Source organism: Culex pipiens, chromosome 2, assembly GCF_016801865.2.
Source record: "Culex pipiens pallens isolate TS chromosome 2, TS_CPP_V2, whole genome shotgun sequence".
NCBI lineage: Eukaryota > Metazoa > Arthropoda > Insecta > Diptera > Culicidae > Culex > Culex pipiens.
This window is the reverse complement of record NC_068938.1, coordinates 7,897,870-7,912,929: the sequence shown is the minus strand read 5'-3', so window position 1 is coordinate 7,912,929 and position 15,060 is coordinate 7,897,870. Positions and strand designations below refer to the sequence as shown.

Here is a 15,060-nt window from a genome sequence, read left to right as displayed (position 1 = left end):
GCACAATCACGACACGGCATAAATTGATTGCGGGTGGGGCTTTTTAATTGATCGTAATCACCGCGCGCAATCTCACACGTGAAAAAATTGGCTTGAAGTGTGAGAGGGGATTTAGACAGACTACGATGTGATTTATTCTGTATTGTTTAAGATAAGGCCACTTGACTTAATGATCCTCGTTTTACAATTAGCGTTTCGACCTCATGTCTGCCAAAAGTCGGACAAAAGTCGACCTCAGCTTAGATCACACAAAAAAAAACTTCCAAATTAAAACATCATAATCGATTTTCTGCCAAGGAGGGATCTCTAAACATCGATCTGAATCGCGAACCGCAGGAGGCCACGGAGGTCAAGTTGAGTCGTCGTGTGGACCAAGAAAACGCAAACGCAGTTGTACACAAGTGGGCAAGGCCTACTGGGCCGTGGAATCCTCGCGGGCTAAATCAACAGCAGATGAAGTGGTTGCAACATGCGTTGTCGGCACCGACAAAAAAGTAGCTTGGACTGCCACGACAAAAAAACTGAATCTTATTTAAAGGTGCCAGATATGAAAGCAGTTTGTTGATGCTAATGTTTGTAAACGGTGTGCAGCTTTTTTTGGGAGTCATGCTGGTCCATCAGAAAGTAGAGTTCGAAGCGATAAATTTGCAACGAATTTTGTTGAACGGATTAACTTGTAAGAGGCATTAACTTAGTTGCTGGTTGAGCGACCGTTTGGCAATTATTGAGCTGTAAATTGTTTTATCTCGAAGCCAGTTGTTTTTTAAGGCATAATCATTATACGAGATATAACTAGTTTGTTGAATTCAAAAACATTTGGTAATTAAATAAAAAATATCTGTTTAATAAGTAGCATCGAACTATTTAAGACCATTTTGTGATACGATTTAATAAAACACATAATATAAATGAAAGACTTTTTTGATATTAAAAATATATTTCTTCTCTAAAACTGTACATTGCAGCAAATGTACAGCGTTTGTTAGTCGTGCAAATGACAAGGCAGTTAGTGAATTTCTCTTAAAACTGGTATCGCTGAGTGGTTAACGATCATAACAAGTGTTTTTGTCATTTTGTTAAGGGTAACATAAAACTAGTTTTGATTGCAATCTTCCTCAAATTTCTCTAAATTTGTAAATCTCGTCACTGTTTTTCTGATTTTTATTTTTACTCAGATCACTTTCAATAAATGCAACCCACCGTGAGATTCTACATAAATCTTAAACTACTGATTCCATCGTAATCTCAACCGTAAACTAACATACAACAGCACGTGCAGCACCAGAATCCAAACGCCAAGTCCACCGACGTCCATCCAGTAGCAACTGTCCTTCACTTCCAACAACTCCAGCACCTTCACACTCTTTCGGTAATAGCAAAACATATCTTCACACCCAATTTCGGTCCGATTCATCCCGTACGTGGTCAGTGCCAAACCCTCGAACCCGTACCGAAATGGAGACACGTACGTCAACGGCTTGAACACATCCAACAGCTCACTGTACCGAATGAAGAACCCGGAAAACAGAATCATCGGTATCATCGAGCTGGGCACCACGAACGGACTCACGTCCACCGGAAACACACTTCCCGCCACCATTCCGTACATCTGCGCGGTCCAACCCATCAGCGCACAAACCGCCCAGAACATCACGATCCGGCTGGTTTCGTTCAGCTGCCCCGTCAGGTAGTAGGCTATGAGCTGGAAGCACGTGACGCCGGCCAGCATTAGCGGGAAATCGGCGACGATTTTCGAGCAGAAGTAGGCCGCGATCGAGTAGCAGTTGCTTTTGTACTCGCGAATGAAGACCGCCATTTCCAGGGGGACTAGAATAATGCAAGAATTTTAAAATTTTCTCTTTTTGAAAATACGTTGAAGAACCTACAAGTCAGCACCACCGTCATCGAGTTCGAAAACACGATAAACATCAGCATCATGATCAAGCAGCTAATGTTGGACAGCACCTTGCTCCCATTATCCCCTACGTCGTAAAACACCGCCCCCACAATCAACCCAAACAGAATGTGCCCAATAAAGCGCAGCCGGGTCAGCGCCAGATTCCGGAACGTCCCTAGCGCCGTCCTCCGCGTCAAAATCCAAAACTGCAGGAACGCCGAGATGGGATATTGCGGACTCGAACCACCTTTCCGTCGTCCCTCGTCGAGCAGTTCATCGTGCTGGTCGTCGTGAAAGCCTACGAGAAGGGGCAGTTCATCGTGAGTTAGAGTATGGCAGAGAGAGGTGAGTTTTAGCGGAGACACTCACCATTTAGGTGTTCGGTGGTGATGGATTCCATGCGCTTCATCAGCTGATTCACTTTGTCGCCGGAGTCGGTGTCGAGCATTGAGGCCACTTTGAGAGCTGAAAATGATTTTTTTTTTTATTATGAAGATAATTTCAAAAATTATTAATGGACATTATTCATTCTGTGATAGACGTTCATGTAGTAATTTGCATAAATCAGATTTATTAGCACGAGTTGTACATTTATAAAACTACCCGGTCACGGAAATTTCTAGCATAAGTTGTTCTGTTAGAATCCTGCTAGAATGATTCTAGCAGACCTGCCAGATTTCTGTTAGAATTTTGCAAGAATTTCTCACAGAGCGAAACCTGTAAGAATTGTGTTAGAATTTTGTGAGAATATTCTGACAGAGCAAAATCTGTCGAAAATGATGTCATTTTCGCCAAATCGCTTTGTGGCGAATGTGGTCGCCGCCATTACCATTTTGTCATTGAACTTGTTCAAACAAGTTCACTTTTTCTGACGGTGATGGAGATGCATTATTTTCCGGCACCGCCTAATCTAGGTAAGTAAATTGAACTGGGGTAGTTTCTATCTATTCAAAATAAATAACATTCTGCTTTCATATCCACAGGAATCATATCGAGACGAATTCTTCCGATGGGAGCTCGGATTTTTCCCGGAACGAAGCCGGGGAGCATATCAACGGATTTTGACTACGATTTCATCGACGCCAACACGTGGAGCTCCTATAAAAAGAACTCACGAATGTGTCCTTGTGGAACTGGCACATTAAAACGCGAGCAAGATGCTGACAGCGTTCGCTTCAATCCCACCCATCCCTCCAGAACACGTGAAATTGAAAGTGCTTAAATAAAAATGTGTGTGCATGACGTTTTGTAAGATGTGATTAGTTTTAATAAAGACATTCTTTAATTGGTTTTATGTGCAAGAACATCGACCAAAAATCGTAAACAAATATTTTCACCCAACAAATTTCAATCCGTTCTATTCTAGCAAAATTCTGGCAGGATTCTAGCAAAAATGCTTGCCAGTTAATTCTAGCAAAATTCTCACAGGATTCTAACAGAATGATCTGTCAGAATAGTTCTCACAGCATTCTAGCAGGATTCTCACATAACCGTTAATTTCGCCGGCTCCTGCTAGAACCGGTTATTGCATTTGAGCTAGAATTCTCAAAGAATTCTTGAGAAAATCTAGCAGGATGATGGCAGCGTTCTAGTAAGAATATTTTCGCTCTGCTAGAATTCTCTAAGAATCCTGCGAGAACGTCGTGACTGGGTATGCTCTGCCTAGTAAGATAAATACGACCCAGTCACGGTGTTCTCACAGGATTCTTACAGAATTCCAGCAGAGCGAAAATATTCTTACTAGAACTATGTCATCATCCTGCTAGAACTTTGTAAGAATTCTCAGAGAATTCTAGCTCAAATGCAATAACCGGTTCTAGCAGGAGCCGGCGAAATCAACCGGTTCTGTTAGAATCTTGCTAGAATTTAGCTAGAACTATTCTGACAGGCCTTCTGCTAGAATTCTGTAAGAATTTTGCTAGAATGAAATGGCAAAAAATTCTGCTAGAATCCTGCTAGAATTTTGTTAGAAAATACAAGAAACGATTTTTTGAGGATTTTGGAGTTTTTCTAGCTTGTGTTTGCCAAATAAAACTTATAGAAACATTTATTTATTGTAAAGTAAAGAAGGTTACAACATCTTAAGTTAACACAATGTTTTTTATCACTGTTTCACTGTGGCACTTTGATTCTTCTTATCAACTTATTTAATAGCCGTTTTTCTCCCGCCGTCCCGGGGCACGAATTTGGTGATTTGTTGAGCTGGGCACGAATTTGCTGATTTTGGTGAGCTGCTTCGGATACACTTGCAGATTGCGGAGTGCCTTGCCTTTCCCGGGGACGCTCCGGCAAATGGAATTGATTTTCACCAGGTTCCCAGCAATATCCTGTTAAAATAAAAAGCGGAATGTTTATTAATGTGGATGATTTATTCTCTTACATAAATTAACTTACCAAAAACAGGCGGTGCTGGAAAACGCGACATCTTGCTTCAACGGAAAAGTAAAAATGAACTTGATCGAACAAGTTCGCCGATGAGATGGTTTTGGTGGCAAACACATTCGCCACAAAGCGGTTCTGCAAAATGACGTCATTTTCGACAGATTTTGTTCTGTTAGAACATTCTGGCAAAATTCTAGCCGAAATCTGACAGGCTTGCTAGAATCATTCTAGCAGGATTCTAGCAGAACCAATTCTGTAAGAAATTCTCGTGTCTGGGGACGAGTGTCCAAAACTGTTTTAAATAACTAGGTATGCTCTCACATTCAGCAGCAGTTTTTTCAAGCCTTATGAAAAAATGTCATGCTAGATATCATAGTGAGAACTAATATGTAAATGGAAATAGTTATGAAAGTTATTTAAAAAAGCATAAAAAATATGGTTGAGCAGATGTTTCAGCAAAACAATGCAGAAGAAAACAACAGATTTTTAGAATTTTTATCAAAAGATAAAGAAAATTTTCAATGACATGTTTACATTATCAAGCAAGAGTTTTTTTTCCAAGTTATTCCTCCCTGTTTTTTTTTTTTGTATGCTGCATGGTTAATTGAACATTCCCATTTTATCGCAACGAGAAAAAAAATAAGAAAATTAAACTAAATGCCATGGTTTTAACACTGTTTTTTCTAATGCATTATATTCCAGTTCAGTTGTTTTGCAATATATAGTTCAAAATTAATACGGACGATGTTTTATTTTGCGAAAAGACATTTTTTGCGGCAATCTATATTGAAATTTCATAATAATTCAGAGAGATGTTTTTTAAAATTTCGCGAATTGTTTACGATTTTTAAATTAATATTTTTTTTTTATTTGAAGGGAACTTTGTCCATACATTTCTTCTGTCAAAAGAAGCAATTTTGCATCATTAGATTTTCCTTACAAGTATGTTAATAAATGAAATTCTGTATCTTGAGAAGGGGTTTTCTTATCGATTTGGTGTCTTGGGCAAAGTAATAGATTATTATTAGAACAATCCAGAGAAAAATGATAACTCACAAAATACAAGCCATTTCTTTATTTAACCTTTATTTACTAAATGTTTGATTCCGATTCCGATTCTTTACCGAATTTACGATAAAGTACACCGTTTTGAATTTATCGTTTCTTTAAAATTTAGGGAATTTTCAAAATTTGAACACTTTTTTTTGACAAAACTTTTTTTTTAAAGAATCAGAAAATTTCATTATTTAACATTGAAAATTGATCCAAAATTTTCCGAGACATCGTCAGTTGAAAATTTCAGGCTCATTAGGTGACTCTTCATCGCCAAAAATAACTGTCCAGTTTTCAAAGTCTCAGAGAGAAAATGGTAGAAAATGTTCTCAGCTTTTCAGTGGTGTTTTTTTGAAGATTTTTTTTAATGAAAAAAAAATATAATGTACATTTCATGAAAACATAGTAAGGTAAAAATTGTACTTTTCGATTTCAAAGTCAATTGGGTTTATGAAAATGGTTTATTTTAAATTCTGTCCGTTTTTTTACATTAAAAAAAACATTATTTTTCAAAATTAGTAACGCAAGAAAATGCATTTTAAATTGTTTTCAGTTGACTAGTTTAAAATTATTTCTACTAAAATTTTGAAGTTTTTTGACAAATTTGTTTTTTTGCCTTTTGAGTTTTCGGGATTATTTTGGAAAAATATTTGCAGCGACCTTATAAAAAAAAAACTTTTTCCTAAAGTTTTATGTCATTTTTGATCTTTTTTATCTAAGCTAATCTGTCTTTTTCGATCTATGAAACAAAATTGAAAATTTTATTGCTTAAAAATCGTTTTTTTTTTTAAACCTTATACAATATGTTTTTAACAGTTAACAATCGATATTTAAAAAAAAAGAACAAAATTTTAGTCTAATCTAATCTAATCGAAAAATCTAAAAAGAACAAAATTTTAGCAGAAATAAATATGAAAAAAAGAAACAAAATTTGTTATGCCGATGAAAAGTTTTTGTAAATAATTGCAATGGCCTTAGTAGTAATGCTATTTTTTTTAATTTTAAAAGCTGTAGATAAAATTATTTTAGATTTCATTAATCTTAATGATTAAAAAGAGCAAATGAGGGTCATAACAAAGAGTATTAAATATTCTAATTCTCTCTCTTTCTCTCTCTCTCTCTCTCTCTCTCTCTCTCTCTCTCTCTCTCTCTCTTTCTGGTTATAACATTTTTTCAATAAACTAAGGATCAAATTAAATTTATAAATTAAGGATTTTTTGACTAATGATGTTTTATTCAACAAAAAAAAACTGTACAAAACGCAATAGTAGACAGAATAAACATATATTTTTGTTTTAGAAAATAGCTTTAATACATTGTACACTGCATGTACAATTTTTATAAACAAAAAAAAAGTTGCAACTGACTGGATTCATACCCACCAGCAACAAGGACTGGCGCCTTAGCCCACTCGGCCATCAGACCGATGGAAAGGATAAACGCATATAGCTTGAGCTTGACATTTCGGTTAAGTAGGTTTCCCATACTGATGGGCTACATATTTCAGGGTGTAATATTACACAGAATTTCATAAAATAATGCATAGTTTATTTTACACCCAGGCCTTTTACACGCAGCTGGATTACTACTTTTTTTGCTGAGTAACAGTTAATTTGTTTATTCGATTCTTGTAAAAACAGTGGAATCAATGCATAAAAGTATAATTACGTTCTCAAATTTTATAAATCGAATACTTGGTTGTTAAGTGTAAATTGACAAAATCAACTTTAAGTTGAGTGATGTTTTAATCGATCCATTAAAAATGCATATTTAATCTTTGAGCTCTTCTTGGTATGTTGGTTTAATAGAATTAATTATTTTAGAGCAAAGAAAAACTACACTCGAATTTCCCAATAAACTACACTCAAGTCTATACTATACAATAGTTTAAACGAAACTCACCAAAATCCGCCCGATTGTAGTACTGCGGACACACGAACCCAGCCTCCGTCAGCGTCGGCACCAAATCCTCCAACGCCCCCTGATACATACACCTCCCATCGGCCACCACGTACAGATCGTCAAACAGCTCCAACAACTCGGAACTTGGCTGATGAATCACACTCACAACACACCTACCCTGCCTCGCCAGCTCCTTCATGTATCGTATCACCTGGTAGGACGACTCACTGTCCAGTCCACTGGTGGGTTCGTCAAAGAACATAATCTTCGGATTAGAAACGAGCTCGAGTCCGATCGAGAGTCGCTTCCGCTCACCACCGGACAAGTTCCGGGCCTGATTGTGGGCACACTTTTCCAGTCCGAGCAGGGCGATGATGTCGTTGACGATTTTTGTTTTGTGAATCCGCGTTACCCGCGAGGGGAGTTTAAGATCAGCCGCGTAATGGAACGTTTCTTGGACGGTGATGTTCTGTAGCAGGGGGACGTCCTGCGTTGTGTAGGCCACCAGTTGGCGGTATTTGGCACGTTCTATGACTTCGTTGTTGATCAGGATGCGACCCTTGACGCCGGAGGATCTAAAATGAAAAATTTATTATCAGTAAGTAAGAATGAAATAAATCCCCAAAGAAAACTCACTTAAACCCGCTCAAAACGTTCATCAGCGATGACTTCCCCGCCCCGGATGGTCCCATAATGGCGGACAGCCGTCCCGACCGGAACGTCCCCGAGATGTTTTTGAGCAGCTGTTTTTTGTCACTGCCTCCTCGCTGCTGCTGGGGGACCGTGTAGCGTAGATTCCGAAAGGACAGGCTGGTGATGGTTTTGACCAGTGGAATGACCACCTCGACCGTCTCCTCGGAGCTCATTTTTCAAATCGTGGTGGGGAGAGAGGGTTCTGAAACAGAAAACAGAAGTGACTGAGAGAATTAATCGAGGTCAATTAATGGGGTTTGACGACAGTGGTACAAGATGGTTTGAGTTCAAAGTGATGCGAAGAGAACATAAAACATATTTTATAAGAACACAGAAAAATAGAGCAATTTTCAAATCAAAGCTCACATTTGATTTGGTAAAAAATGTGTGGCCTTTTCAAATGTCAAGGTTAATTAGAAAATCATGAAAAAAAATCTGAAGATCGCATAATTTTATGATAGTTAAATTTTTGTCATTGAAAATGAAAAACGGACGCAAATTTGCTTTGAAAAATCGAGGCTATTTTGGTGGTGATTAAAAAACTTATTTTCCTGTTTGCTTCTCTTTCAGAGACTGTATCTAAGCAACCACTGGGTCAAGCTTCAATGTCTTGTAAGCTAATTTGTAAAAGACGGATTTTTCGAAAAAAAAAAATACTTTAAGGAATGGTCAAGCTTGGCCATGATTTCTACATGTAAAAAGTCACGTTTTAAGCAATTATTGAATTTTGAGTGCATAGTAAAAAACAACAGTAACATTAATATTTTGTAATCAATGTAATGTGGCGAATTTTCATTACTTTCTGTTGAATTTCACAGTTTTAATTCATTATTACGATAAAATTGCTCAAAAAAGAAGTAATACTCAACGAAAAAAATTTTTAACCTTCCTAAAATCATCTTTTTTTACTGTGTGATTTAAACTTTAAAACGATGCACGATATCGGGTTTTATGTACTTTTTGGTGAATAATTTGAATAAAAATCCAAAAAGTTTATTTTTTTCACGATTTTCTAAAATTATTTTTTGTCGAAAAACTGATAACACTGCCAAATATTTGATAAAAAAAAATCATAAATAGTTATTTTGCGCATTTTTTTGTGTGAAATGTTCAATAAAAAAAATTTTTTTTTTGTTTAGAGTGCAATTATTTTTTTCTGAGAAGTCCTACAACTTTACCGAAGATTGATCAGAAAAAAACGTTCTCAAGATAAAGATTTTTGAATATTTAAATAGCATTTTCGAATAAGCAAAGCAGAGCATAGCATAGCATAACGATATTTAAATAGCATTTTCGAAAAAGCTGCCAAAATGTTACGGAGACTTGTAAGAAAAAACTGCAAAATATCTTCTTTGGTCAAAGAAAAGGTTTCATTCAAATCAAATAAAATTTATAAAAAATTGCTCACTCTTGGGAGAGTTCCCAGAAAATTATTGAAATTTCAAACCATGGATTAAATATTTCAATAGAAATAGTATTTTAAAATGAATTATATACCAGTAAAGTTGTTAGGCACATTAAAATTTCACAAAAAAAAATAAAGTATGTTTTTAATTTGGTTAAATAATGCTGAAGGCGATCATGAATCTAGGAAAATTAGGTACCGTAAACCGGGGTGACTTTGATAGGATTTCAATTTGTTTTTAGAATATCTTCCAGCAGGTAAGGGTTTTCTCAAGATTATTATTTTTAAAACATGTACTGGGGTAGACCACACAAAGTCCATGCACTATTTTGGCAAAAAAGTTTTTTCAATAGTGTTTAGAAAAATAGTTACGTTAAAAATTCTTCGTTTTAATTCCGGGGTGACTTTGATAGTCATAGTTTTTCTTGTTAAAATCATATTTAAGATGTTCAAACTTTATTTGTACGTTAAATGTACCATCACTAATGTAGCTGATATTGTTTGTAAGAAAAAAACTTAGTTAACTTAACATAAAGTTAAGTTAACTAAGTTTATAAGCACTTTATCAAAATACATATAAATATTAGGTGAAATAGTTAAAAAGTCGGAATTTTGCCTGAAATTTGTTAAAACTAGTTTTGTTTATAAAATTATCGATTTAAATCGCATTTTATACTGAATTCGAAGCACGAATCACAAGTTTTCACATTTTACATGAAATTTGTTCAACTGAAATTGCCTATAAATTTGGAGATTTTTTTAATTGTGTTTCAAAAACACATATTATTTATTATTTACTAACTTATTTAGCCTTCTCCTAGTGGAAAATTGTCCAAAGAATCCGAAAATGCATTCCGTTTTCCGATTATAAATCATGTTCATTGAGAAAATCATGACACTTTGAGAAGTTTAAAATAATGACTTCCATCAACATTTTCTTAACTTTAGTTAACTAACTTTATAAACCTTTAAACAAATTATGAAAAGTTCTTGTTGAGGTACTTTGAACACTTCTCTACCACGGTCAGTATGTTTCTGAACCATTCCTTACGTATTTTAATAGTACTCTTCATTTTGCGGAAAAATCGCAAACCTATCAAAGTCACCCCGGCTATCAAAGTCACCCCGTTTTACGGTAGGTCTTTTTTCCGCTGTTGTTTTGGAGTTTTTAGTTTTTTTGCCCCCTTATTTTTTGAGCCAATATCTAAAAGAAAAAAAATGCTTGATGTACATCGGAATTTTACAATGAAAATTAAAAATATTTTAAAACAAGTCCAAACATGCTAAATGTAGTTATCAACGAAGTAAAATGCATTTCAAACTATTTAAGTTATTTGAACATGTTTTTTCATTAACAATTCCGTAGTAACAGTTCAATAGGGCGAATCTGCGTCAAGCAGTTTTTCCCCCTCTTACTTTACGCGAACTGTCACTTGAGCAAAAGGGATAGACTGCTTGTTTACAAACTCAGATTCGCCCTATTGAACGGTTACTACAGAATTTGAAGTTTTTTTTTTTTTTTTGAAAAAAATAATTATGTACTTTGATGTATAGGGCCGATTTTGAAAAAAAATTGCAGCAGTCTTAGGCTTGAAATTTTTGGTAAAATTAGGCAAACATTATTTTTAAGCTATTTAAGGTTTGTTAGGAAGCTATTGAATAATAGTTCCACAAACAGTCTTTTCCAGTTCTGGATCTTTCAGTGTTTGATTTTTAATAAAATTTATTTGAAATGCATTTTTACTAACTATTTCAATATCTCCCATATCCCATAGAAACCACCGACCAGACATAATCTGAAAATTTCAACTGCCTGGTTTAATGACGAGGTTTGATTCAGCATGAAAAATTACAAGCAAAAGTTTTTTTTTCAGTTTTGTTAAGTAGGTACCATACACTTTAGGGTAAAAAATAACACATTTTATTATCTGTTTATCATTATATGTTTTGAGAAAATTCAAACAAACAAACTAAAAATAAATAAAAATACATCCTACATACAATCATTCCGCAAAATTTCCAATCACACACCTTCACGCACCCGACCATCTGTTTCCAATTGTGCTCACTTTAGCGGCGACTTAGTCCGGCCTCCCACTTTGCCTGCGAAGATCGTTTCGAGCTGACGTCATATGAATTGGCCATTCTTTCTGAGTATGACGCTGAGAATGGATATTTGATTTGACTGTGCAAAAATGAAAAACAAGCAAAACCAACATCGACAATCACCAAACCAGAAAGAATGCTCTTTCGTGTGTTATGCACGGTATAGAACAAGTCAAATTCCAGCAAAAAGAGAGGCAGGGATCGTCACGTTGAAGAACACTGTCTAGAATGAAGTTATTTATATGCACGACACGACACTCTCCAAAAGCTGAACCTTCTAATTCTTGCCAAGAACTTCACCGTTTTCATGCGCTTTAGTGTAATCTTTTCCGGTCTTCGACATTCGATCACCTTTCGACTTCAACCTGTTTTATTGACTCATTCACATAGTTTTCACCTTTCAGCTGGCCCCAAAGTGGGAGAGAAATCGTACTCCCTAAATCACCCTCTCCCCCTGTCGGGAAAGAATTTCTTACCTTCCGTCAAACTAGTCCACTCCAAAATGGAAAGTTGTCGCTCGAAAACGCCAATCCAGAACGTGTGTGTGCCGACTGAGTTTCGATCTATTCTGAAACACAAATATCTGTCTCCCCAACACACGCCTCAGAGACAAAACAACAAATGACAGTCAACGGTGCGCCCCCCACCCTCACCTATGGGATGCCCAATTGCCCACCCACCGACCACGACGAACGAACGACGGAGCGCGGAACACAGCCCAACCGAACCGGTTGAAACGCGAGAGAAAACTGAGAGCCAGACGGCGATCGATGGGTTGAAGAAGTCGAGACCAAGACAGACAGTGAGAATTGCCGGCATTTACGACGATCAACGGTGACGTCATTGGCCCTGTAGGAGAGGGTTTCGGTACTTTTAAAACAGAAATTGCAGTTTTATGTTAATTTTCATGTGATTCATGATTCATTAGGTGTCAAAAACAACTGATCATTAATTACATTATTTAACTAAAGAGGCTCATAATTTATTAGAAAATGATTTAAAATGTTCATTCCACAGAAACACACAAACATATTAAACCAAATAGGCTTTATACAGTCTTCTAAAAAACCAACTTTTCCTAACATTGTAATGTTCTATGGATCAAACCAGATCGACATGGCTAAATTTCCAATTTGTGGAAAGCAAAGAGGGGGAGTTTGTTAAACAAAAGAAACAAATTAAATCAAATGCCATACATTTTTATTCAAAACAGAACCAACTGATAAAAGGTTTGATATATCCATCATCAAACGAACAATTTTTCAAGGTGAAAACAATTACTCAATAATTTAATTAAAGTTATTTTTACAATAAGCATGCAAAATATCAATATTTTCTCATAAAAATACAGATTCAAGCAAAAAATAGATCAATTTTCGGATTATTTGAACAATTTTCTTCAATGAGCAGATGAAATAAGTTCATACTTTTAGATTGCTATATTACAGAAAATTTATTAAATCCATTAAAAAGATTATAGTCCTGAAAATTTCTTGACGATATATAATAATAAAAGTGAGCAACAGATACACCGAAACATCGAGTCGAGGTTGGATGAACCAAATTGGATGAAAATTGGGCTGAAGATTTTCAAGACATATCCCTGTGCATGACGAAGCAAATTTTTTAAATTTTGCTGTTTTTTTTTTCAATTACAAAAATCAATAACATTTAAACATAATCATCAAAACATCAAATAAACTCTTTTAAAATTGGCCTTAGTCGTGCATACGGAATCGGTTCAATAAGTCTTAACCACCGTTTTAAGGGAGCGTTCTTTTATTACGTAACGCATAAATTTGGATTTTTTTTACCCCCTCGTAACAATATTTCCATACATGTATGTTCTACATGTATGTAACTTCTTAAATGTTTCCAGATTTAGAAACATTTTTTTAATTGACATCTATATATATAAAAAATTTCGACGGTTTTGTTCAAACGCGAATCAATTCAACACGGAACGTCGGATCGAGGTGCTCTTTGTTGCGTTGGGTTCGTATAAGTCCAAGGAAGGTTCTTACGTCAAAAAGTGAAAACTTTGGCCACTCTGAAACCGATTCCGGTAAATCTGCAGATAGTTTGGGAAAAGTTGCGTAAAATCAAATTTTGATCACAGGAGGCTGAATAAGCAAACAAGCTAAAACGTCAAGAAACCAAAAAAGGCAGGACGAAGTTTGCCGGGAAAAGCTTGTTTCATATAATGATTCCCCCTTCCTTCCCATTAAGTCGCCCCGATTGTTTCAAGATTTATTTTTACAAAGAACTTCAACATTTTAATGGAAATAGAAGTTTTTCATCTCTCATTAATATGTTTAAGTTCTTGAAAGTGCTTAGCAAATTTGAATAATTTTTCATACAATTTTCTTCTCAAAAATTAAACCAAACAAGAATATTTATGAAATCTTTTTTTACAATGTAAAAAAAATGATGCGGTTTTGAATTTTAATTTATTTATGCATTAATGCTGGGTACAAACTAATAAACTTATTTCTGAGTCGATAGTGAGGAAAAAAATTATTAGAATTGACAATGCCATTACAATTACCATAACAAAAAAAAACAGCAACAATATTTCATACAATGTTACAATATGTGGAAAAATATCAAATTCGGTTCTTAATGTATACATGTGTATAAAATACATAGCAATCTTTCACACACTTTTTTAAACTAAATCAATTTGCTCTATTTATTTATTACAATATTTTGAATTTTGGTTATTTGTTAAGCTTCTAAAAATTTATATTAATTGATAGACACTTTCAAATTATTTTAGTTTTTTATAATAGCTCCTTTTCAAAGTCAGCCTGAATCATCAGGGGGAAAAAAATATTTTTGCGCAAAACTTCAAAATGTCTATAAAATAATGCAACAACTTTTGGAATTGAAAATCAAAGGTTCATGTGGAACACGATTCAAAATACAAAGTTGAAATCAATATATAAATTGCTATTTGAGACACTGAAAAAACTACTTTGAAAATGCAACATATTTAATTTTCCAAATTTGAAAAAGTTTGGAAAAAACCTCTTTTTGAAACATTTAAAATCGGGTAAAAAGTTGCCAAAAAATTTAAGAGAAAGACCAATTTAGGTGAAAAAACTTCTTTTTTTTTTTTGTTATAATTATTACAGTCCAGACTTGATTATCCAAAGGCCATGGAGAGAATTTCTCTTCGAATAGTCGAATCAGGATTTTTTTCTTTGTCTTGTTTTGGATTGTTGCGCCTCTTGGATTTGATCACAACATTTCTCTAAGGTGATTTAGAAAATTGAATGCAAGATGGCGGTGATAACATAATAATAAAATGCGTTTGGTATGCTAACAAGCAAAAACCCGAACATTTTTACCAAAATTGGGCCACAGAACTTGAATTTGATGTTGAAAGTGAAAAAATAAAACGACACGAGAAGCATCGGATAATCGACTTTTACTTAAAATGTAGTTTCGATCATTAAAGTTAAAAAAAAATCTCAGCTGAAAAAAAAAACTATATTTTTAAAAAGGTTTTTCATCAATTCAGTGTCTTCACAGTTCAAAAGAAATTTGAATGGCATTTTCAAAAAGCCGAAAGCATATTAAAAAATCAAACAAATTAACAGATAATAAAAAAATAATT

The 15,060-nt window shown here is 34.9% G+C and overlaps 1 protein-coding gene across 3 annotated transcripts; it reads right to left on the bottom strand.

Annotated features, from left to right (window-relative positions):
- Positions 1-1,158: 1,158 nt before the first annotated feature.
- On the bottom strand, positions 1,159-12,156 carry LOC120412698 (ATP-binding cassette sub-family G member 4-like). 3 transcript variants are annotated; one of them, XM_039573278.2, is made up of 6 exons: positions 11,915-12,156; positions 7,871-8,151; positions 7,235-7,809; positions 2,267-2,362; positions 1,887-2,195; positions 1,159-1,827 (listed from the first exon to the last, which is right to left on the bottom strand). In XM_039573278.2, the coding sequence occupies exons 2-6, from the start codon at positions 8,098-8,100 to the stop codon at positions 1,226-1,228; spliced, it is 1,812 nt and encodes a 603-aa protein (XP_039429212.1). In that variant the 5' UTR covers positions 8,101-8,151; positions 11,915-12,156; the 3' UTR covers positions 1,159-1,225. The 3 variants fall into 3 exon arrangements, with proteins under 3 accessions (XP_039429212.1, XP_039429210.1, XP_039429211.1); XM_039573276.2 differs by having other exon boundaries at positions 7,871-8,129; XM_039573277.2 differs by lacking the exon at positions 11,915-12,156 and adding an exon at positions 11,364-11,385 and having other exon boundaries at positions 7,871-8,129.
- Positions 12,157-15,060: the final 2,904 nt, after the last annotated feature.

What these genes read in the sequence shown, in the direction of transcription:
- LOC120412698 (XM_039573278.2), bottom strand. Translation starts at nt 8,100, where the DNA reads ATGAGCTCCGAGGAGACGGTCGAGGTGGTCATTCCACTGGTCAAAACC. An exon ending in CTACAATCGGGCGGATTTTG is followed by an intron (nt 2,363 to 7,234) that starts GTGAGTTTCGTT and finishes AATCATTTTCAG; the next exon opens with CTCTCAAAGTGGCCTCAATG. An exon ending in CACCACCGAACACCTAAATG is followed by an intron (nt 2,196 to 2,266) that starts GTGAGTGTCTCC and finishes CCCTTCTCGTAG; the next exon opens with GCTTTCACGACGACCAGCAC.